Here is a 25982-nt window from a genome sequence, read left to right on the forward strand (position 1 = left end):
GAAATCAGGAATGAAACGACGATAGTAACCTGCTAACTCTAGAAAACTCCGAACTTCATGAACCGAAGTCGGGTCCTTCCAATCCATGACCTCTTGTACTTTAGATGGGTCTATAGAAATTCCATCTTTAGATAATATGTGACCCAAGAAAGGTATTTTTCTCAACCAAAATTTACACTTGCTAAACTTGGCATATAACTTATGTTCCCTCAATCTAGACAAAACAATTCTTAGATGCTCTGCACGATCTGCCTCATTCTTTGAATAAATCAAGATATCATTGATAAACACAACCACGAACTTGTCGAGCTAGGGCATGAATACCGAATTCATCAAGTACATGAAGTAGGCAGGAGCATTCGTCAGTCCAAAAGATATGATCAAATACTCATACAAACCGTATCTAGTGGAGAAAGTTGTTTTAGGTATATCCTCTGGCCTGATCTTAATCTGATGATAGCCTGATCTCAAGTCAATCTTGGAGAATACCTTTGCTTTTGCCAACTGATCGAACAAGATATCGATACGAGGCAAAGGATACTTGTTCTTAATGGTCATAGCATTAAGCGGCCTATAATCCATACATATTCTCAAAGACTTGTCCTTCTTCTTTACAAACAAAACTAGATATCCCCATGGAGACAAACTAGGTTGAATGAGACCTTTGTCCAACAGTTCTTGTAACTGAATTTTAAGTTTAGATAACTCATTTGGTGTCATCCTATAGGGTCTTCTTGAGATAGGTGTCGTACCTAGAACTAACTCAATCTTAAATTCTACATCCCTATCAGGTGGTAAACCTGACAATTTATCTAGAAATATATCAGGAAACTCACAAACCACTGGAATATCACAAAGGGTAGTGGCTTGGATAGCACAAGACAAGTTTTGGAGATCATAACTTTGGGGGAAGTGGTACTAGAAAAGCATTACCTCCCTTTGGTTCCCTCAACATAATTGTCTGAGTGGATGTGTCAATGCGAACACCATGGTCACTCATCCAACTCATGCCTAAGATCACATCTATGGCTAATCCAGGCAATACTATTAGATCCATCGTGTACTCCCTCTCTTGTATAGAGATGATCACATCTCTGACTACCTTATTTGTAGAGATAGTAGCCCCAGCCGAACTTATACTATAACCACCCTTATTTATCTCAATTACTTTCTGATCATACTTAGATGCAAATGCTTGGCTCATAAATGAATGAGAAGCTCTAGAATCAAATAAAACAATGGTGGGATGTTTGTTAACAAGAAACATACCAGCTGTGACAACTTCTCCTATAGGAACTTCTTCAACAGTGGTATAATGCACTTATCCAGGACATGCTTTAGGATTTGCCTGTCTCTGATTACTCTAGTTTTGATTGATGTTCTTCTTAGGATGGGGGCACTCTTTGGCCCACTGACCTAACTGATTACAATTGAAGCATGGTTGATTGCTCCTGGGTCCTGCTGAGCTTCATTGCCCTCCATTCCCCTTGGGTAGGGCAATGGTGAATGCCTTACGAAACACCTTCTGAGTTCGGTTGACCTAGGATTTTGGTGGAGGAGGCCTAAACTTGGGTGCTAGTGGTCGAAACTGTGGCCTAGCCACCACTGGAGCTCTGGTCTGGGAAGACCCTAAGGCACTTGCCTCAGCTGCCCTCTTGCGGCCCTTTGCCACTACATGCAGATTGTTCTGGTTCTCCTGAGTCAAGGCATCACTAATGAACTCATTGTATATGGTGCACCTTGAGTTGCCATGGTTTTCATTAGCTTAGTGCTAAGGCCTCTCTTGAAGCTTTCAATCTTCATTTCCTCTGTATCGACGAACCCTGGGGCATAACAGGACAAATTATTGAATGCGTGTATGTACTCAGTAAGGGTCTTGGTCCCTTGTGTGAGTCACATGAACTCGGCTACTTTCATGCGCATTAGCCTAGGGAAATGTGATGTCCCCTAATGGCTAACCTAAATTGCTCCCATGTGACCTGTGAGTTGGCAGGTACAGAGGATAGGAAATGGGTCCACCATATTCCGACCCATCCCTACAGTTGATGGGACACATATTCTGCTTTCTGATGTTCTGTAACCCTCAATAGATAGAACCTTTGCTCAATTGTGTTTAGTCATTCATCCTCCTAGAGCGGTTTTTCAACCACCTTGAAGATAGGAGGCTTGGTGTCTAGGAAATCCTTGAAGGAGCTATATTAATTTGGCTTAGGCCCCTATTGTTGCTAACGGGCGCGAGTAGTGTTCTGCACGATGAGGCATAGTGTTTCCTTCATGGTTCTGTGACTACCCAAGAACTATGCAAAGAATTCATTCGCAGACGGTGGTGGCGGCGGTGGTAAGTCACCATCATTGCCACCCTAGCTATTGCCGGCTCCGGCATGAGTGCAAGTCATCTACAAAGTTACAACAATAAGTGATTATTAGATGATGTCAAGAGATTGCAGATGATTTGCATAATCATGCCAAACTAAAATTACTGGAGAAAATCTTAAATTCATACAATAAAATAGAGGCATAATAATTCATTCTCGCAACATGATATCACCAATTTGATCCCTTATTGTGTTCGCAGTGCGTTCACATGCATGTCATAATCACCAGTAAAACAAAACTAGAATTTCATTAAAGTTCAACCCATAGTGAAACAACATGCAGAGTGCCAATATTACATGGAAGTCCAACCATTAATACCAAACTTCAAGCTACAAGTCCATTACATAAATAACAGGGATACATCTAGCGCTTTAACTAGCCACTAGGCAACTCTAATCTTCCACGTGCTCGTTGTCGAGGTCGGAGATAGGATCGTCCTCATCCTCTAGCTCCACTTCTTCTTCCTCCCAACTGTCATCTTCAACTAACATCTCTGGATCTTCTTCTTCCTCATTAAGGATTGGGCGCAGTTGGTTGTTCAAGAAATGCACCTCATGCTGAAGATCAACCACCATGTTCTGGGTCTGTGCAAGCTGCTGGCGCAAGTTCCTCTTGACATGGTCCTACTGCACGCTAAAGGTTTGGGTCCTATCTCATTCTGCTTCTGCCATAGCTACACGGTTGTTTGCTAGGATCCACTAGCGCATAGCTGTGAACACCTTGGCACAGGCGGCCTCTAGCTGCTCCCGCAGTCTTGCTAATATTGTCTGATCATCCGCTCTTGCCTCTTGGGCGGCAACTTTCTACTGATCAACTTGCTCCAATTAGGTGTGGAGATTTCCTAAAGCTACATAAGCTTGATCAGTTTCCCATTGAGCCTCACTTGATGCCTTTTTATGCTTATGCACATGCTTCTTTAGCTTACGCTGTGTAGCTTCGGCTCTCATGAGCTTTTATCTATGCAAGTGGTATAGGACTCTTGCTAGAAGTCCCTGGTGTCCTGACGAGTATAAAATATTTTCATCACTGCAAACATTGCACTCATAGCGGGACTAGAACTGTCTGCCTGCTCATCCCAATCTCGGATCAATGCATTGTTGTTGCGCTGTGCCCATACTATTGTGGATGGATCCATCCAAGGAAAAGTACCAGTGGCACTGCCGGTAAGCTCATCCTTGTGCTACTGACAAATCTGACTTAGTACCTCAAAGGCTACTACTTGGGTAGCCTCCCAAGGAGTTCTTCTTCAGATTCTGCCTTCCATTGCTACCAGAAAGGTGCTTGGTTACGAGCTAGTATGGTCAGCTGTACTTCATACCATGGTTGTCCCTCTAGGTATACTTCATTTCAGTAATAAAGGGGCGGTTCGTAATACCTCGCATAATGCAAGACTCTCCAAAATAGGGGAGGAGTTCCAAACATTAGCATGAAATTTTCACTTCTAGCCGATGCTACCATCTGTACCAACAACATGTGCAACTCTCGTGAGACAAAGTCATAATGGATAAGAGTTACATAACCGAGTATGAGATTTATAAGGGGAGAAACAATACAAGTATGAAATAATAATTTATCATGATGCATGCATGTTCCGTACATCCTTACAAACTTAGGAAAAATTATTTCTAACAACATACACGGCGGCATACATATATTCTCTCATATATAGCGTAACTAGTTAGGCTACATGTTTAGCTGTTAGTGTACCTGCACAAGAATTCTATTTCAGCCCCACCCCATAATTATATATGCAGAATGTAAATCTGGGCACTAGGTTGCAATATAAATACTTCCATATATATATATACCCATATATATATATATACTTTCGTATCAAAGCTATCCGAAAGTAAATACGTCCTATATATACATATAAATATGTATATACAGCCGTATCAAAGCTAACCCATAATTAAATACTTCTGTATATATATGAGGCATATATACACTTCAATATCAAAGCTAACTCTCCCCATTAGACCGCACGCTCACAACTTGCGGTCATGCCACTATGATGATGATTGGCATCTTACCTTGGGCGTAGAGGCATTTGATCCATATATTACCACTCAAGTGAATGGCATCAATACAATAGCACACCATATGGACGACGAAAAGGAAAACCCCCAAGTTAGTACTTAATTAGCCACATGAAGTTCTTAACTGGACATAAAGAAAGTGATCACTGACACACTTTAGATTCAAACTCTAGGTTTTAAAACACCTATATATAGGTATTAGTTGATAAAAACTGGTTTTGGAAAATAAAACCTTTGTTTTAAATACACATGTAGCAATTAATGTTAAACCTTGCTCTGATGCCAGTTATAGCAGAACTGACCAATTTATAAGAGCATAAGTACAATGGCAGCCCGCAAGCAGTTGTACTGTCATACTTGAGCCCATATAAACCCGGTAGTCCGTCGAGTACCACAACAGGTCTCGATTAACCATCAACATACAACCAAGATTGTACATGATTCAACATACATGTCACATGTTACATAAGGTTCACAAATAGAGTTCATTCATCAGAGTACGAATTAAGGTTATTACAAACCAAGTTCAGTAAATAGTAGTAGAAGCAAATTTAAAGTTTGGAACTAACATTTGCCATCATAGTTCAAATACATAGTGCTAGTTCGTGATCACACTCCCCCAAAAGCATATAAGAAGGATTATTAAGAGATGCCTGCCTAGGGCTCACTCCTCATCCATGGCGGGACAGAAGCAGTTCTTGCAATAGCCATGATAAACTATACCATCTGCAACAATGGGAATAAAACCTTGAGTACAAGAAGATACTTAGCTAGACTTACCCATCATAAACTAAAAATAAGGTGACTCCAAGGGTTATGCAAGGCTTTATAAGTGTAGGTAGTTTGACAACATTTTACATAAAAAGCGACTAACTCCTTAATTTGATCTATCTTGGCAGACAACATGTCTACCTCCTTGATTTGATGCATACCTCCACCTCTCTTGCGGGTTTGAAGACGTTCTTTATTCCAACCTTGGTTGGAGGCCATCTTCTCCACGAGAGTTGTTGCTTGTGTGATTGTAAGTTATAAAAATGCACCTCCAGTAGCAGCATCCATATTCTCATAGATACTATTTGTCAACCCATGGTAGAAAGTCTACATGAGTAGCCAATCCTCCATCCCATGGTGAGGACATTCTGATATGTAATCTTGAAAGCGTTCCCATGCCTCAGGGACAGATTCATCATGTTGTTGTTGAAAACTTGAGATTCTTTGACGTAGAGCATTGATTTTGCCCATGGGAAAGAACTTTACTAGAAAGGTAGTAGAGCAATTCTCCCATGTAGTATTTCTATCTTTGTTGGCATAGAACCATTGCTTTGTCTTCCCCAAAAGTGAAAATGGGAAGAGGCGGAGTAAAATGGCATCTCTGGTAACTCCTTTGATGGTGAAAGTGTTGCAAATCTCCAAGAAGTGTTGGAGATGAGCACTCGCATCTTCATGTGCCTTTCCATAAAACTAGCTGGCTTGCACCATGTTGATGAGAGCTGACTTAAGCTCAAAAGCATTGCCTCCAATGTTGTTTGTCGATCCAGTATGGATGTTGGCCATCGTTGGAACAAAGAATTCACAGAGAGTCTTGTCAGCCATGGCTTTGAAAACCGGTGTTAAGCTATGCCTTATCTGTTGTCTTCTGATTCTAAAGCTGAAACTTTCTTGAGTTTAGCCTTAGTCCTCCTGAGTAGTGCTTCTGGATTTTCAACGTAGTTTGTTGGAAGGTCAAAACTAGTCATACATTACCCTGCATAAGATATGAAAGTAGACAGAATAAGGGTAAACTTGTTCGAGCGGAGATCAATGGTTTTCTCAATCACATCAATAGGTAAAAGTTTATCAATATTCCTTTTTGCCTAGCTACCTTCCCCGGCAACGGCGCCAAAAATGCTTGTTGGTATTTATGAACATGTCATTTGTTCACATAGCCACCTAATGTTTGTTGATATTTCTTAGCATCACTTTTGCTAAGTTGTCATCCCTAGTAATGATGCCATAAATTCTTTTTGGTGCTTCCTAGCATCACTACTAGAATGACACTAAGAAGTACTTAAGTATTTTATTGTGACTAGAAAGAATATAAATATATATGAAGAGATCTATAAGCGCACAGATAATTTACCATTGTAGCATTTCACCCAGGAGTATTTTAGGTATCGTCATTTATATTTTTACCAGAGGGAAGGACTGGCAGATGGAATATATTGATAACTTATACATATGATGGAGAGATAAACCATAACCAAGCTTCTACTCATAACAGGGGTAAGTCATAGGGTATATGATAAATATATGGTAAATGATCATTGATAATTAATAGTTGAACACTCAGATTACTTCTTTCTATGGCATTAGCATGACTAAGTAGATACAATAGAGAAATAATTCCTAAGTCATTCTTAATTACAAGTCAAAGCATACTATAATTAGTGTAATTATACTTAATAATCATGGGATAGATCAACTCCATATCTACACATAAGGGATATTACTAAAGAAGATCAAGAATAGATCATGATTTCTTTCGTAACTAGATCCTACTTGACCTATATTCGGGGAGTGGACTATAAAGGACTCAACTAGAGTGTCACACTCCTAATCTGACACATGGCCTGGAATATAGGGTGCATCCGCAGGTAAACAATGTATAAGCACCACGCTTACACAATATCGACCACTCACCCCATGTACTTTAGAGTGAGCGCTATACGAACTTATGCTTGAACATAAGGATAATCTAGCTATAATAAGCATATAATCAAAGTAGACGATGAACATGATAACTAGGAACATGAATACTATTAAGAACAGTGTCAAATCAATTGTAGCAAACATATGAATAATGAAAGATACAAAAGAGGATACAAGGGGCTATACCAAGACACGCTCTTGATAAGATCAGGAATCCAAGCGAAGCTTGCCTCCCTCTAGATCTAACCTAGCTAGCTATGCCCTAGAATATTTGTGGAGCTCTGAGGTTCTTCTCTTTTGATCAGGGTTTCTCAATGATGAAATGACTTGATGCCTCAGAGGGGTGGCAGGGGCTAGTATATATAGGAAGAACCATCAATCCTGAGCCCTCAAATCCAACCAACTTAAAGCAACAACGTAGATGCAATCCTTAAGGTGGTGCAGAATCGACGTAGAAAGGGGATGTCAGTGTTTTGTAAACCAGACTAGTAAATTTATACGATTCCTGTGCTGCCCTAGGAAGACGATGGTAGCATCCAAAAGACATAAGGATTTATATTGGTTCACGTCGGAGCCCTACATCCAGTCTTAGAGATGATCGAGTGCGTGTTCCTCGCTTGAATGCTCCAAAGTTCTTACAATGGGGGGTGCAAGAATGGTGGAAGAGGTAGGAGATCTAGAGCTAGAAGATGGGTTGCCCAAAGAGAAGCTTTAGGAGCCCATCTACGGTGTAAGAATGAGAGAATGAGAGTTGGATCCCCAAGATGGGTGCCCTGGCTACCCTTATATAAAGTTCGGGGTCAGGGCGTATATAAAGAAGAAGGTTCTTCCGACCGAAAGGTCATGAGCCTGTGGGAGGTCCTAGCTAACTTGGCTTGCAAGCTATGCCATCTTGTGGAGCACTTCTAGGCGTGGTTGTTATCATGGTCTTGTGGCCACGTCATGGCATGGTGTGACGTGGTGCTACTGTGCCGGTCGTGGTGGCACTATAGGCATGGTGGTGGTTCATCATCCGTCCTGTGCGATGTGGTATTCGTCATGGTCTTCATCATAGCCTCCTAGTTTCTTGGGGCATCGTATAGGAGTTGGTAGCCGCCCCTAGGTCATCGTTCGCCTTGTTAGTTTGAGGAGCTAAGGGCTACGATCCAGATCATTAGGGTTGGGGCTCCCACCGGGTTGGATGGCCTCTAAGTCAAGACCTTCGTCGTGGATCCCATCCCATGGTGGGTAGAATCATACATACATCCTATCGGACCGTATTTGGATGGTGGGTCATCGTACTAGCTGACACCGCCATGTGGTGTTGTCTTATCTACATAGCATGGCGCAGGGATGGCGTCTGACTAGACCGAGGTGACCGCTGTCCCCTCGGTCCTTGTAGAGTCAGAGTAGCATGCTTACTTTTGTTAGAGCGGGCATGCTTGGCTGGGCTTGACCTATCCCCGTCCCTCCTAGGGGTCATGACGGTGGGGAGGTCATGAGTCTCTTGCGCATCACGCGGCTGAGATAGAAGGATGGGGGCATGGCTAACCCTGGCCTTGGCGTATGGCCTAGTTCGCTTGGCTCAGTTGGGCCTCAGTCATTTGGGCCTCTGCTAGCTGATATATTGTGGGCTATGTGGCCCGCCAACTAATCGGTGCCTTAAGACACCCAGGGTAATAACCCTAATAGGGGAGAATGACATGTGGGCCCACATGGCCGGCTGGCCTAGAGGGGGTCGGTTGGCCCCACCTGGCAGCATCCTCCTCTCTGCTTCGGTTGTTTGCCTTCTAGTGTGTCTTCTAGAGTCTTCTGGAGCTATTTTCGTTGCAGATAAGCGCAATTAATTCTGGCGATTGGGTCCACCTTGATGTTTTTCTAGATAAACCCTGCTGAAAATATAGATTCACCAAAATTTATGGAATTTATTTGTTTAAACCCCTAAACCTATGTCGGTGATCATATTCATGCATTTATTAAAGTTATATTAATGGTTTATGATGGTTGTTAACTACCGTCAACAATGGTTAAGTAATGAACTTAATGTGACTGATAAAACATTGAATATAAGGATACATTATTAGTAATGCTTCTCTCCAAAAACAACTAAACAACTAGCTAAAACTCCCCCTATATATCCTTGAGCGTCAGGAGACTACTCTCACCTAGTCGTGTAAGTCTTATGGAGTACATTGTGTACTTAGGGTTTATTTTTCCTCTGTTGCAGATAGCAGGTGCATGTTGGAGCTAACTATTATTGTGTGTAGATACCTCCTGGTGGGTTGAGTGAGGCTATCTTTATCGCTGCGATTGTAGTAGTTTTATTTCTTACACCTACTTCTGCTTTAACGTTAAAAATCTCTACATTATGCTGCTTTTGTATGAAATGATTTTTCTTCCGCTGCTTTTATAAAAATTGATTTGTAATAACTCTAATTTTGTAACTTTGTGATGTATGAAATGGTTAAGAATGTTGTAAGCTTTATTTACTTATTTATGATCCTGATGAAAACGTGGATTTTCGAGTTCTCACTCGGGGTGGGCTCGGTAGACTACCGGGTTTAAATTGGTCTCGTGTGCTTAGTGTTAAATGGCTGACAAGTACACTTGGAATTAGGTTAAATTGGGTGGTTCTACCACACCGCGCCTGTTGGCATGCTATGGCTAGATTTGGCTATCGGGGTTGCCAGCGGCCGGCGGGCTTCTTGTCGCCTCTGTGATGGTGTGGATGTTGCTGCGGTCGTGGTGCCTACGTGGGTGGCTTTGGCCCTTTGCCGTCAGTGCCACCGCTTTGAGTGCCACGAGTGCCACTAGGACATTCAGTATCTGGGTGAAAACCCTGCCCGGTTCCTCCAGGCCGATGGTGGTGGCGTGCCTACGCCATCTACCTTCTTGGAGACATCGTCGAAGTTCCTATTCATCGGGGCAGGCTGGGGCCAAAAGACCTACCAGTGTGCTTCTACCAGCGTTGTTGCCGTCTGCGGATGTCAAGTCCTTCCTGAAGGCATCTTTGGAGCACTACTATAGCCCATCTCCCGCTACTCTTGCGCGGATACTTTGTCTAGCCTTGTTAGCCTATTGTAATTATAGTATGTAGCCCTTGATTTGTGGCATGTATCACGCCTGCATGGTTGGCACATAAGCCACCCCGGCCCCTATATGTACTCATGTATAGTAATTCAATTCCAATCACGTTTACATGGTATCAATCGCGATTATGATCTGCTACTCTTCCGCAACCCTCGCCAGCCGCCAATCCGATCGCTGCCCCCACCGCTGACACCGTCACTGGGCGCATTGCCGGTCCCATTACCTGCGCCTCCACCTGATTGCTGGCCCCCATCGTTGACCTTGTCACCGGGTGCCGCCGCTGGTCTGCTTGCCTGCCCCGCTGGTTTCCCGATGGTGGATGACGTCACCGCTGCTGCGGCGGCCACCGCCAAGGAAGTCGAAGATCATCGTCTCGCCGTGGCCACCGAAGAACATCTCCTCGTGACTGAGGTCGAAGCCCACGCTGAAGAAGCATGCCATGCCGAGGAGGCCCGTCTCTGCGCCGCCGTGTTGGACGCGTACGAGAGCGCCCACGAGGCCCTTTGGGCACATGCCACTGTCGTCGTCAACGTCAAGGCCCTCATCCCCGTTGTCCTCAATCACACCACGAACACCTACAGTAAGTGGCGTGGCATGTTCCTCATCGTCCTTAGCAAATATGCCCTGACTCGCCACGTTCTCGATGACGAGGCCTTCCCCTCGCGCCCGGCATGGGTGCAGGCAGATTGCGTCGTCTTGACGTGGATCTATGGCACTGTCTCCAACGATCTGCAGTAGTCCCTGATGATGCGGCAGTGACCCGCTCATGGTGCCTGGTGCTACCTCGAGGACGAGTTCCTCGACCAGTGGGAGTCCCGCGCGCTCCTCCTCGAAATGCAGTTTCGCAACTTCCGCTAAGACGCCCTGAGCATCACCGACTACTGTCGCCGTCTCGAGTCGATGGCCACCTCTCTCGCTGAGTTCAGTGACCCCATCGGTGATCGGCAGCTGGTGCTCACGCTCCTCCGTGGCTTGAGTGGTAAGTTCTGCCATATGGTGTCCATCCTCAAGATGCATCGCCCATTCTCGACATTTGTAGAGGCCCGGACACACCTCCTACTGGAGGAGATGGAGATCGACCTCCTGGCGTCAACCTTGTTACTGGCAAGTGGGTCTATTGTAGGGGCGAAGCTACGCTTTGCTGTTGGGTCAGCTGACCCCGGTGAATTCGTGCAAACTTAGTGACAATTATTGTTCTACACTGTTCTCTAAAGACAAAGACCCCAACATACATTATTCCTGACCCCGGCGCCAGTTTCGCCTGGCTTCGCCCCTGGTCTATTGTCACAAGCTGCTAGCAAATGGTACTCTTGATCGCTACAAGGCATGTTGGGTCCTACAAGGTTTCACACAACAGCCAGGCATTGACTTTGGTGAAACATTCAGTCCAGTGGTTAAACCAGCAACTGTTCGGGTGGTTCTGTCTTTGGCTCTCTCTCAGAATTGGGCCATTCATCAGTTGGATGTTAAGAATGCCTTTCTTCATGGCACCTTGACTGAGACTATCTACTGTGCGCAGCCTTCAGGATTTGTTGACTCATCCCGTCTCGATTTTGTCTATCGGCTCAACAAATCTCTATATGGCATGAAGCAGGCTCCCCGAGCTTGGCACACCAGGTTCGCCACTCGCCTCCTGTCCCTTGGTTTTGTCAAGGCCAAGTCTGATACTTCACTATTCACATATCATCGAGGATCCGATACTGCATATTTGCTACTGTATGTTGATGATATCGTTCTCACCGCCTCGTCAGCTGGTTTTCTTCACCATATCATTGCCGCTCTCCAAGATGAATTTGCTATGACAGACATGGGACAACTTCACCACTTTCTTGGCATCTCAGTCACCCGCTCAGATGACAGCTTCTTTCTCTCTCAGCGGCAGTACACTCAGGACATATTGGAGCGGGCCGGGATGAGTTCTTGCAAGCCTAGCAGCACCCCCATTGACGTGCACTCCAAATTGTCCACCGATGGTCCTCCGGTCACCGACTCTACTTAGTATCGCAATTTGGCTGGAGCACTACAGTATCTGACGTTCACTCGCCCAGACATTGCGTATGCCGTCCAACAGATCTATCTCTATATGCATGATCCTCGAGAGCCACACCTAGCTGCTCTCAAACGGATCTTACGCTACTTACAGGGTACTCTATCACTTGGCTTGACACTACGTCCGTCTTCGCCAGTTGAGCTTGTTGTGTACACTGATGCTAACTGGGCCGGCTGTCCTGACACTCGGCGATCGACCTCTGGTTATGCCATGTTCCTTGGGGATAATTTAGTGTCCTGGTCCTCCAAGCATCAACACACAGTCTTCCGGTCGAGTGCAGAAGCTGAGTATCGAGTCGTGGCAAACAGTGTCGCTGAAGCTTTGTGGCTGCGCCAGTTACTCATGGAGCTTCGCCACCCACCTCGCCGCACAACGCTGGTCTACTGTGACAACATTAGTGCTATCTACCTCTCCACAAACCCAGTACAACATCAGCGCATGAAGCATGTTGAGATTGATCTCCATTTTGTTCGGGAGCGAGTCGCCCTCTGCCACGTTCGGGTTCTTCATGTCCCTACGACATCTTAGTACGCCGACGTCTTCACCAAGGGCCTCCCTACCCCTGTGTTTCAGGAGTTTCAATCCAGCCTGAACGTTCGCTGTGCTCCCGATCAAACTACGGGGGAGTGTTAGCCTATTGTAATTATAGTATGTAGCCCTTGATTTGTGGCATGTATCACGCCTGCGTGGTTGGCTCATAAGCCACCCGGCCCCTATATGTACTCATGTATAGTAATTCAATTCCAATCACGTTTACAAGCCTGCTTGGTATTGCCGTTGTTGATTTGTTCTTTGTAGCGGATACTTTGCCACTGTCTCTCTTTTTTACGGACGCTTTGCTGTCGTTGTTGCTCGGGCTAATACTTTGCCGTCGACATCGCTTCGGGCGCCCCCTCATGCCGGCAGCTAAGGGCATGATGGCCCCCCTTGTGCAGATACTTTGCCGCGTTCACTCTGGTGGATACTTTGCCGCTGTGTTGCTCGGACGGATACTTGGCGCCGTATGTATAGACCGCACACAAACTGAACACCAGCAGTTACAATTCAAATACGTAATTCAGAATACACAAATACAGTTCCACGCCATGGACCCTACTATGCAGCATACACACATACGTATAACTGGTGACGTGAGTTGGTACTGACACACCGACAAATACATATATAAAGAAACAAGTTCCAAGTTCAGAGAGAGGACAGAGGTTTAAACCGAACACAACAACTTACACGCAGAAACACATTTGGAATTGGCAAATGAAAGATCACTTTGGGTTTGGGATGCAAGAAGCTGACACAAGACAACCAGAGCTTTCGTTCGTTCGGTTGCATCTTTATTATTCGAAGATATATTGTATTGGAGGGAAAAAAAATACATAATAAAGCTTCCACCAATCCACCTGATGGAGACTAATTCTCTTATTATGTACTACTCATGGAGCTGATGAAGAAACTTAATTGGTGATGATGATGTTGATTATGCTGCTTTCGTTCACGATGGTTAGGATGCTGCTCAATCGCTGCGGGCCTTCACTGGATCCAGGTTGCAGTCACCATTCAACAGTCAGCACCAGTTTCTTCAACTTTAGGATCGGAGGTGGTTGACTCTTGCCTTGTTTAGTTTCTCACCCTAAAGTTTACTTCCTATCACATTGGATGTTTAGACACATGCATGGAGTACTAAGTATAGACTAAAAAAATAACTAATTGCATAGATTGCGACTAATTTGCGAGACGATTTTTTTTAAGCCTAATTAGTGTATGAGCTGACGTTGGTGGTGTCGTTACCCTCAATCACAAAGAAATCTGAGGCGCTGCAATTTATCTACCTTGAAGCTGAGCTTGCTCCCAGTGTATGGCTGGTGCACAAGTCTAAGGCAAACGCTCATACAAAAGTAACAAACAGAGTATACATAGAGGTTTTTTTCTAGTTTCTGTAATTTTTGCACTCTGCAAGGCAGGTTGCTCGGAGGTTTGGGAGAGCGTGGATAAACGTTTGAGATTGACAACGTAGCTGGAGTGAAAAAAAAAGAAAAATAACGGCAGTAGTAAACCCTCAATTCAGTCAATTGGACGACCCACTATAATACAATCCATGAGCCATTTGCCGTTATTTTCATTTTTTTAGACAAAAGGTTTCCCCTGCTTTATTGACATAAAGCAATCATCACCAGTTCAAGCACAGAGCGTATTTTTGGCGCGCCAGCCTGGTTTTAAAACGATAACCGGCCTAAGAGCCTAAACTACTACCAGTTGCCATTATTTTCATGACTCTCCCTGGCGTGTGCCACTGTGTCGATTTTTAATACCAGTAGCTAGAAGATTCATCCGTTACTTGAGACCACTTTGCAGGTATTTACATCTTTTTTGTGTCCATCTTTTCCGACGTTAACTTATTTTTTTGGTGCCAGGTACCAAATGATGCTGTCACACGGGTTGGCAAAGCGGCTGCTAATTACTGTTGAAACATAGAGAATTAGAGGTGTGCATCTGCTCTTGGTTCAAATTTTGCATAAAAGTGATGCCGGATAGGCACATCAGCTATTCAGCTTTGTTCTACATCCATCGGCTGATCCAGTTTCAGCTGATTTCGGCTAATTCAATAGTGTTCTGTGAGAGAGAATAAGCTAAAACAAGCTGAAACTGGATCAACCGAACAAGCATGAACTGAAAAAAATTCAACTCGGGGTGGGTGATGTCCAGCTAATGTTTCAACGACTAAAAATGACCGAAGTAAGGATACATTCTGCATAACAAGCCCTCACTAGTCAGTAGTACTAATTTCTTCCATCAATTGGTATAATAACTCACAAATTTGCCTATAATATAACAACACAAACGATAATGGCATCTAATGCTGCCATAGAAAGCCAGTGGTCCTTGTAGCAATCATCCTTTTGCTTTACTTTTAAAGAGGTGCTACCATTTTACCTTTGCTTGTTTTTGCCATGAGGTATCCTATGCCATTGTGGGTCGGTTTGTATTGGGAGCCGTAAAGCTCAGGTGAGATTTGTTAGCGTTAGCTGCATGACTGTCAGAAACACTGTACCCAGGTGTTTGGATAGCCTGACTAAAGTTCTCTGTCACATCGGATGTTTGACACTATTTTGAAATATTAAACATAGATATCCCCGGGTTAGGGGTGTAGCGCCACGGCGGCAGCCCGACGCCGGTCGGCTGGGTGGGCCCTGCGGTGCCCTCAGCATGGCCGGTGGCCGGTGCCATCCTTGTGGAGGTGCTCCAGTGTCTGTGGCGCACTAGCTGCTCGTGGCCTGCGCTCCAGGTGCCACAGATGGCCGTGTCGTGGCCCTGCGTGTCGGACGAATAGACCTTGGGTGAAAACCCTGACTAGCTTCTTGCTCTGGGCCGGCGACGGTGGCGCAACCTGTGTCATCTTCCTTCTTGGAGGCGTCATCGTCGAAGCTTCTGTCCGTAGCATGGGTCACTAGGGCAGGTTGTGGGATGAAAATCTTGTTGTGTGCTTCTTTCAACGATGATGGCGTCTGCGGATGTCAATCCCTTCATGAAGGCTTCATTGAAGCACTCCTGCTGCCATGCCGCTGTCCATCGGCCAGAGTTGCTCCTTACTATGTTGTGCCTGTGCGTGCTTCAAGCTCCTCTATGCTTTGGTCTGTCCGTGTTGGTTGGTGTTGCCGTAGTCGTTGCTTCCTTGTAGCGGATTCCTTGTAGCGGATACTTTGCTGCTAGTCCTCTCTTTAGCGGATGCTTTGCCGTCGTTGCTGCTTGGGCAGATACTTTGCCGCCGATGTCGCTCTATTCTCCCCTCATGCAGATGCTTTGCTGTTGAGCGCGTGATGGCCCCCCTCAGCTTGCGGATACTTTGCCGCCGATGTCGCTCTAGTCTCCCCCTCATGCAGTTGCTTTGCTGTTGAGCGCGTGATGGCCCCCCTCAGCTTGTGGATACTTTGTCGCTGCTCTCTTGCAGATACTTTGCCGCTGTTGTCGTCTTTGGCGGATGCTTTGCCGCCGTGCTTCCGGGTGTTAGTCTCGGCTCCTCTTGGTGGATACTTTGCCACCGCGGCTCCATCACCTATGTTGGCAACCTGGCATTGATGTTTTTTCATTCTACAGGTCCAGTCGGTTAGGGTTGAGGCGGAGGGTCCTTCCCCCTCACGTGTTTTTTCTTGTTGGTTGTGTTGGTTTGTGAGTTTAGTGATAATCCTCGGATTACCATTGGCTCATTTGTACTGAAACTTCTACTTCTTCTTAACGAAATACGTGTCGATTAGGCACGGTCTAAAAAAAACTAATGGAGACTAATTTGCAAGACGAATCTATTAAGCTTAATTAGTTCATGATTTGACAATGTGGTGCTACAGTAATATATATGCTAATGATTGATTAATTAGGCTTAATAGATTCGTCTCGCAAATTAGTCTCGATATGTGCAATTAGTTTTATAATTAGTTCATGTTTAATCCTCCTAATTTGCATCCGAATGTTTGATATGACAGAGACTAAAATTTAGTCCCTGGGTCATAACAAATTTTTCTTTAGCAATAATATATGACTGTCGGAACTCAATAATGCGTTATACTCGCAAGCAATTTATGACATCGACATGGTCTACAAGGTAAAGCTTTAACCAGGAGGCCAGGGCCAGCGCCCAGGGTGTCGGTTGCCTGCCTCTACCTGGCTGCTTTCTCAGTGAGCCAGTGAGGTACTGAGGTGATTGTGAGATACTGAGATCTGTTCTAATTTTGAGTTTTGAATATTCAGTGGTTCACTTTGCAATCCATAATATTATCTTGCTTTTTAGAGAACTATAACATTTATATTTTTGTATGTAGAATTGAGGATGTCGGTCCAAGTGGTGTGTAATTATGAAGACAAATTTGATCATTTAGTTATCGAAAGCCCTTTTTTAGGTACCTTTGTATCATCAATGATGTATTATTTGTTAGAGCACTTTGAATTTAGTGTGTAGCCAGTATGATTTTTAGCCTTCTATTATTTTGCCCCCCTGGTCCGTTTCTAGATACGCCATTGCTCTCGATGGATTGTGAACTGCCATAACGGTGTTTTGATCACAACACTACGAATTCGCACATTATTCTTTTTTTTTAACTCCATGCCATATACTAATCTCTACCTATTCCTTCCGTCCAAAAAAACAAGTCATTTTATGATTCAAAATTTGTCCAAAAAAACAAGCCATTCTATACTATTTGGTTTGTGTATGTACATGCAACAGTCAATTAGCGCTAAATATGGCTAATAAATTGGGGTGGATATGATCATTTTACCTTCTCGTTAGTTTGTCCTAATTTTCACTCGAGCGCGCTGAGGCAACTCTGAACTAAGCTCTGGGGAGGGGCTCTAGAATGACTTGTTTTTTTAGACCGAGGGAGTAGGTGGCAAGAAAATTGACAGCCGACATCAGCGTACAAAGCCCACATGGATTGCCTTACTAAATCTTCCCTCGTTGTTGTTATATATATATATATATATATATATATATATATATATGCTGTCCTCATTGTTGTTATATATATTCCCTCGTCTAAAAAAGCTCAATTCCTCGCCCCCTGGACAAGGCACGTAAGGTTCTGTCCTCATTGTATATATATATGCTGTACAGACGACTGCGTTGAATCGAGCCAATAATATAATCCCTATATGACAGACAGACCGCTGTAGGGAGACTTTTCCCTGTGTGCCATTATAAAAGATCGTAATCCTCTCTGTGCCTCTGGAAAAATTCAGCGGTCTTCAGCGCCACTACTTCAACTTTTTCGGGTCCTCCATGCCACTTCCGTCAGTTCAGGTTATAACGCCGTCAAACTACAGGTGTGAAAAGACGAAAATGCCCTTAAGTTCAAATATGTTATTAATTTTTTTTGAGCATCTTAACGACTTCAAATGAAAAAACTTAAAACTAGAAAGTTGTAGATCTTGTCGAGATCTATAATTTTCATATAAAAATTATTTTCATTTAATTCCGCAAAAAAAATATGATTTGATATAATTAATATATCTTAGAAAAATCATCATAGTTTTTTTTGCGAAATTAAATGAAAATAATTTTTATATGAAAATTATAGATCTCGACGAGATCTACAACTTTCTAGTTTTGAGTTTTTTCATTTGAAGTCGTTAAGATGCTCAAAAAAAATTAATAACATATTTGAACTTAAGGGCATTTTCGTCTTTTCACACCTGCAGTTTGACGGCGTTAGAGCCTGAACTGACGGAAATGGCATGGAGGACCCGAAAAAGTTGGAGTAGTGGCGCTGAAGACCGCTGAATTTTTCCAGGGGCACACAGGGGATTACGATCTTTTATAATGGCACACAGGGAAAAGTCTCCTGTTGATATGGGCTACCTCAAATGAAGCCGTGTCCCATCTGTCATCAGTTCACAAATCATACATGTAAGTAGCGTTATTTATTTCGCTCTCTAAACACCTGTGTCTACTAGTTTCTCCATTAAACTGTAGCACTATTATATTATTGCCCATGTGCTAAATGAATCTCACATGAACTAAGCCACATGTAGACTTAGCTTTTGTGAAAGAAATAAAAAATGACTTTGTATATGTAAACAAACTGGTAGATTATTTAGCACTCAATTGTTGGAAAGATTGAAGTCTACAGCAATGTAAAACATGCAAAACCCGGCCCAATATTAATATTATTTGCAAATCACCATCTATTTGTAAAATTTTCTATTAAATTAATATTATTTAAAAAAAAAACTATCTTGCATTGAGCTAATCCATTTACCACACATATGGCCGGCCGTTTCAGACATCAGACGAGACCAACAAGTCAATAATGGCCGGATCGTCGGTAGATCCGCTGGAGGAGCTATGGAGCACCATGGTTCCCGCGTTGGTACTGCTGAGCTTCATGATGCAGGTGACGCTCCTCCTGACGGCGGAGTTCCGGCGTCGCCTGGACAAATTCTGGCTGAGGGCCTTCGTCTGGTCCGCGTACATGCTGGCCGACTGGGCGGCCATCTACGCGCTGGGCCACCTCTCCGTGGCGAACGGTCCCGGCCAGGGCCAGCACCACCTGATGCTGCTGTGGGCGCCGTTCCTGCTGGTGCACCTGGGCGGGCAGGACAACATCACCGCCTACGCCTTGGAGGACAACCGGCTCTGGCTGCGCCACCTGCAGGCGCTGGCCGTGCAGGCCGCCGCCGCCGCCTACGTCCTCTACTCGTCGTGGTCATCCTCATCCTCCACGGGCAAAGGCGGCGGCGGCGAAGCCGTGCTCCGGTTCCGGCAAGCCTCAGTCGTCCTGTACGTGGTCGGCATTCTCAAGTACGGGGAGAGAGTGGCGGCGCTCTGGTGGGCCAGCAGCAGCCCGCTGGGGAACAACTACCTGTCTCTAGAGCATTATACAGAGGGATGGCAGGTCACCCAGGACACCATAGATACGGTGCTGAGCGACCTGACCACCCATCTACGCGGCGAGGCCGAGGCGGAGAAGAAGCTACTTCTGCTCGCTCACCTGCTGCTGAACGTCTCCAGGAAGCTCATCCTGGGGCCGTTGCCTTACGACTTCAAGCTAGATGTGTTGCAGCCGAGACTTCAAGCTAGATGTGTTGCAGCCGATAAAGGCCGTCAAGGCCGATGAGCTGTACAAGGTGGCCGAAAGGCAGCTCTCACTGATGCACGACATCCTGTACACCAAGGCACCGGTGATCAAGAATTCCATGTATGGCTTCTGCATCCGAATCGTTTCCGGTGCGGGCACCGCCGCCGCGTTCGTGCTGTTCCATCAGGGCCTGATGCAGGTGCTGATGCGTCGTCCCGGCGCCGGCGGAGAGAACAATCACTACTACTGCGGCCGTCGCCACTGCAACAGGGCTGATGTCGCCGTCACCTACGTGTTGCTGGTCGGGGCCGTCGTCCTGGAGGGCCTGGCGATGGTGGCGACTGTGTGCTCCACCTGGACGGAGCTGGCGTCTGACCCTGTTTGGCGTGTAAAACGACAGCTAATGCGTGCAACGCCGCGGCCCCTCCTCAGTCGTGTCGTCCGCGTGTTCCTCCGGAGGCACTACTGGTCGGAAACCATGGGGCAGCTTAACCTGCTGGAGCTGTGCGTTCGCAGCAGATCCAGCTGCTGGAGCAAGGGGGCCAAGTTGCTCGGGCTGGAGGACTGGTGGAACACGATGGTGTACTCGCGCTCCACCCGCGTCACCAAGACCGTGGAGGGCCTGGTGATGGATCTGGCGGCGCACCTGAACCCGAACGGCGGCGGCCAGTCCTCCTCCGGTCCCAGCTCCTCCGCTGCCGCCGCGCGCTTCTTCGACTCCTCGGTGCGGCGGGGAGCGCTGCTGGAGGGCCTGCACTTGAAGCACGAGAGCGGCGACGCGCAGAAACGACTGAGCTTGGTCGGTAGCCGCGACTGCGACATGGATGAGACCATCCTCGTGTGGCACATCGCGACCGACATCTACCGCCGCTTCATGGACCCGAAGCCGGATGGGCAGATGCTACCTCTGGCCGAGGCCATCCAGGCGCTCTCCAATTACATGCTCTTCCTCCTGGCGGCGCGTCCCGGCATGCTGCCCGCCTCCGCCAATCGCAACAGGTACGTCGAGATGTGCTACTGCCTCATCACAGGTGTTAAGTGCGACTCACCCCAAGGTCTGGCCGCCATACTACGCGATCGCGGGAGTAAGGAGGAAGAAGCACGGGCTCAGCTGCCATTGGGGCCGCACCAGCTCAAGGATGAGGACATCGACAACAATGATACGTTGAAAAATGGATGCTGGCTTGGCGCAAGACTGCTTCATCAACATGCTCATACTGATGATGGCAGCATCTTGAAGATCGTCGCCCAAGTGTGGGGGGAGATCCTGTGCTACGCAGGGCATCGCTGCAGCGGCTATTCTCATGCCGAGAGGCTCAGCAACGGTGGCGAGCTTGTCACGGTAGCTGCCATCGTCATGGAATACGTCAAGACGGATATCTACAAGAAATTCTACCAAGGTCCGACCAACACGATGGAGACGCATGTCTGAACGTACGTACGTCCTGTGTGGAATAATGTATTCCGCGACCAATTTAACGTATTTATATACGATATTTTAATTCAGTATTTGTAATACCATATGTATGTTTTATTTATGTTACCATGCATATATCCTGTGACACTCGGGATCTCACAGGACAGGAGAATCATAGTATCACTTTCATTGATTGAGTACTGTAATCTTCTTATCAATTTCCATCTCTATCTCCAGAATTGCTTTGATATATGATGGTGTACGTTTTTTCATAATCCTTTGCGTAGCGTAGAGCAAGTATAGTGTGCATCTCGCCCTGCCTCCTGTAAACAAAGCGCTTAAGGTTACCTATAAATGCCGGCCGGTGTGCAGGTGGAGGGAGAGGGACCAAAGTCCACTCGTCATTAGTTGTGATTGCCCCAACCACTCAATACAATTTTCAGTATGTAGGGGGGCCTTTGGAACTCTAGACCAAATGCCACTTAATTTCCTGTGTGTTGCCTCACACGCTGACAAGCGTGTGTGTTTCGAGAGCTTGTATAATTTGTTCCATATGCATACTAGGTCAGTAGGCGCGCCCGGATTCTCGAACGCATATGAGGATACGAGGCAAGTATACGGTGGCAAAGTGTTCAGTAGAGCGAAGCTAGCTGTTCATTAACTTAAATATAAACAATAGAGTGAAGTGCTGCTTTATATCAACTCATTTGTTAAGTCAGACATTGCCACACAAATGTACACGCTTTTAGAGAAGGGGAAAATAACTATAAACATTATGGAAAGAGAGGTAGTCATTTTGTTGTGACACAAGAACATTCCAAACAGGTATTGAAAAGTAACAACTATGGCCTATTGCATTCTCTTTTTGCTCTTCCAGTGTTCTCTCCACAATACTCTATTTCCATCAGCATATTCAGGTACACCTGAGAACAGGATTTTGAAACAACCAAACATTCTTGGTTATTATTTTTCCATCAGCATATTCAGGTACACCTGAGAACAGGATTTTGAAACAACCAAACATTCTTGGTCATTCAAAGTTCAGATGAACAGCTGAAGCTCGTTGGCAATAATTTCAGTATGTATAGGGTTGATGATAAGAGCAGAGGAATTCTCATCATCAATAGGATTGATCAAACTACTACATCGAACATCTTAGGAAATAAGAATAAATTAATCTATCACCTAATGGAGGAGATCAAGTATCTGCTTATTGTTTTCGTTCAAAAAAAAAGTATCTGCATATCTATATATATGGGCCGGCGGATCAGATCAGGGAAGTGAAGTTTGAGTTTTGATGTCGGTTTCTAGATCCATATATTCAGGGAGGCCGGTGATACATCGAGGAGTCATGCGTTTCCATCCATGCGCACGCCTCGCCGGGCAGATGTAACAACTTTTTTTTTAAGTATATACAATTTGTCCAACGTTTCACCTAAATCCAACTTGAATAGGCAGGATTTACTAACAATATCATCATATTTTTTTAGATTCTAGCATCAGTTCCCAAAATATGCCATTGGCATATATGGGCAACTGCGACTACCCACTAGTCTACCTAAGTGGGCCCTAATTTCACACCCAAGCTCATGTGAGTTATGTGGCCCATTTTATCGCTATCCAGGGCCCAGGTCCAAACATTGGCCCTGTTTCGTTGTTGAGTAGGGATGGGCATAAAAGCTGATACTATAGAAAGTTTACAAACATGGTTTTAACTCAGGTATTAGGTCCCAGTACCCGATCTACCCATTTTACCTTAAATTTGTAGAGGAAGACTATATGCTATTTTAGTATTTGTCTTTGATTGATTGATTACTATTATCTAGTGTTAATTTTTTTTTGTACTAAAATGCTAATAAGAGTTGTTTATATCGCTTAAACTTATAGCTATAGTTCTATCTCTTTTGAAATTTGGTTGTTTTCTTAAATTCGGATAGTTCGGGTATGCCCAAAAATGTACTCAAAATTTCAAGTAGCCAAAACATCAGGTACTATTTCCTCAAACAAATATCGCATATCAAATTCAGAAACCCGAATTTCTTAAAACCCGAAATACCTGGCCTGAACTAATTGGGTAACCTGAATGCCTAACTCTGTTGTTGAGTTAGTATGTCATCTACCTCGAGTCAAACTCGGTCAAGTCAGTTCATGCCTCCACACATGCCGGTGACGCCAGACATTGATATATTGCTAGATGATCCCCTGGCTTAATTAGTTCCCTAGTCTAACGGGATCTCGAGGATGAATTTGCATCCATGCGGCTTGGTTTGAGAATTGAGTCACGTACACAGAAATTTCCCACTTACCACTTTCATTGTTTTAGATATCATTAAAGGATTAGGAGGTACTAGACCTTAGCGGTCGGAAATATGAAACATGAGTACATGACCATGTTCCTCGTCTAAAAAATGTCATTCCGGGAACAGTTAGCTCCGTCCCAACAGTGCAAAAACCTAAGTTTAGCACCACTCTTGTTTCACGTTTCTCATTCCTATTGGTATGAGAACGTGGCTGCTAAGGTACTACTCCCTCCTTCCCATAATAGAAGTCGTTATGGGATGCGTGTAGATCAAACTTTCTCAACTTTAACTAGGTTTGTAGAAAATACATGTAACATTTATATTTCAAAATAAATTTATTATGAAAGTATATTCAACGATCTATTTAATTATACTAATTATGTATTATAAATGTTAATATTCTTTTATATATAATTGGTCAAAGTTAAAAAAAGTTGATTTCTCGGAAAGCGAGAACAACTATTATTTTAGGACATAGGGAGTACTGGACATGAGAGATAAACTCATAAGCAGAATAGGAAAGCAATCTGAGTTAATTTGAACGCCTTTGCCTTGTCGTAGAATGTAGGTGGTACTACCCAAACATGGAACGAGAAGCATTTGAACTACTATTATTTTTTTTTCCAAAATGACAACAACAACAAAAGAACCAAAATATGAAAAATAGTTTATACTATAATGACCAAACATATTAGTTTGTATATGAACATAACATAGTATACTATGCCGTGCCTAATTCTCTAACTATTAAAAATGTGTAATGAAGGTTTCTGTGGATATTTGAACGTCACAAAAAAATTACGAAAATAATTGCAATAAGAAACATAGTTTGAGTTTATGAATTCCTACAATAAGAAGCTAATTTGGATGCCTACGATGTCTATCTAGTTCATTATTTTTAGAAATTACTTAGAATTGTGGATACTATGGAGTAAATTACTGTTTAGATTAATAATATATTAGGTATCGTGAACAACATTTTGTTTCTTGAGCGCCTTTGTAAGAACTTAATTATACTTTTCAACAATATATTCATATAACCAAATAGGGTGCAACTTCTCCTAATTTCTAAAAGAATACTGTTCAGATTGTAGGGTGACATGTACAATTATTCAAGAAACTCATACCACTAAGTCATTGTGTTGTGTTCTGCCTATGCTCTATATTAGATACTCTATATACCCCAATTTTCTGTCTTTTGATATTTGTATGACCATTCATATTCTGCTTCATCGGCTTGCACCACTAAGTCATAGCGCATGGTCCACTGACTTGATAGAAGCTAATGTTATTTTTAATTTTAAGCAATGTAATAAAATTTCCTTATTTTCCAGATAACATGGCTAGAAATTCCTGTTAAGGATGTCAGTACTCTATTAGTGTTCACAATCTCCAACAGACGCTAGTGAGTTTTAAGCATCTATGTAGTAAATAATAGTGAGGATAGGCCTATGCCTATGCCCTAGACGACATGTTTGGTGGCTTGTGGATGGTCCACAACCCGCTCGCTTAATTGCTACCGTGGATCCGACTAAATACTTCGCCAGAGTCATATACATATGAATCAGAGAAGCGAAGTCTTGCCTACTAGACTTGCTGACAAGGCTACCCATTAACTTTTTTTTTTGAAAAAGATAGCCATCAACTAGGGTAGAGTAGACAACGAGGTATCCTAAAGATCGAATAGTCAACGGTAATTCATTAGGTCGGTTTAGATGTGGAGATGATGGATGTCCGATGCATTATATTTGATGCTAGATGATATAACTGGATGATGTTTGCTCGGTAAATAACTATTTCAAGACAAATTTGATGTAACATCATCTATTATTATCGAAGGGGCATTTACATATTTACCACTATTACGGATGACATCTTACACTGTGTCACTGACACATATGAGTCACTGACATGGTATTTCTTATACCACTCACATCGCCATGATGGTAAATATGTAAAAATTCCATTATCGAAGGGAGTTGCATAGGCAGAGACATTACCATACCATTTTGGCCAGAATTGGATCTTGGCGTTAACTTCCAGAGTTATTTCCAAGATGAAATTGAACTAGCACATCGTCTCATGTTAGGCCAATTTTTTTTAAATGATGTTAGGCCATTTTTAGTAGTGATAGATATGCCCAACAACCGAGACCGATCACTTTGCCATGTCTAGTCATGCGTCACACTCTTGGCATGGGAGAATGAGACATTTTTATTCATACATAGCCATATCACACGTAGGGAATATACAAAGTTGAGGATTTCGTCTCATCAAAAGACAAAAAAGTTAGAAATTCGTTTTGGAAAGAAAAAGGTTGGCAATTTACCCATAAACATAGGAGTATACCGAAACATAGGAGCATATAAGTATAGCAAAGGAGTAGGACATAACATGGAACCTCCTGGTTGTCTGTCCAAATCCAAAAGAGAGTTTTTTTTTTAGTGGAAAATCCAAAAGAGAGGTGTCCCCACCTGTCGG

The 25982-nt window shown here is 44.0% G+C and overlaps 1 protein-coding gene and 1 non-coding gene across 2 annotated transcripts; both read left to right on the forward strand.

Annotated features, from left to right (window-relative positions):
- Nucleotides 1-5535: 5535 nt before the first annotated feature.
- Nucleotides 5536-5638, forward strand: LOC136553153 (small nucleolar RNA R71). The gene has a single exon (XR_010783059.1). It is a non-coding gene; the product is annotated as a small nucleolar RNA R71 (small nucleolar RNA).
- A 13378-nt stretch (nt 5639-19016) lies between these two features.
- On the forward strand, nt 19017-21216 carry LOC136550698 (uncharacterized). Its single transcript, XM_066542302.1, has 2 exons — nt 19017-19709; nt 19798-21216. Exons 1-2 carry the CDS (start codon nt 19017-19019, stop codon nt 21214-21216), a joined length of 2112 nt encoding a protein of 703 aa, XP_066398399.1.
- The last annotated feature ends 4766 nt before the right edge of the window (nt 21217-25982 follow it).

This window comes from Miscanthus floridulus, chromosome 4, assembly GCF_019320115.1.
Source record: "Miscanthus floridulus cultivar M001 chromosome 4, ASM1932011v1, whole genome shotgun sequence".
Taxonomy (NCBI): domain Eukaryota; kingdom Viridiplantae; phylum Streptophyta; class Magnoliopsida; order Poales; family Poaceae; genus Miscanthus; species Miscanthus floridulus.

Excerpts from the sequence above, each read along its gene's own strand:
- LOC136550698 (XM_066542302.1), top strand. The coding sequence starts at position 19,017 with ATGGCCGGATCGTCGGTAGATCCGCTGGAGGAGCTATGGAGCACCATG. Across the intron at positions 19,710-19,797 it reads TCGCTCACCTGCTGCTGAAC|CCGATAAAGGCCGTCAAGGC; the intron begins GTCTCCAGGAAG and ends GATGTGTTGCAG.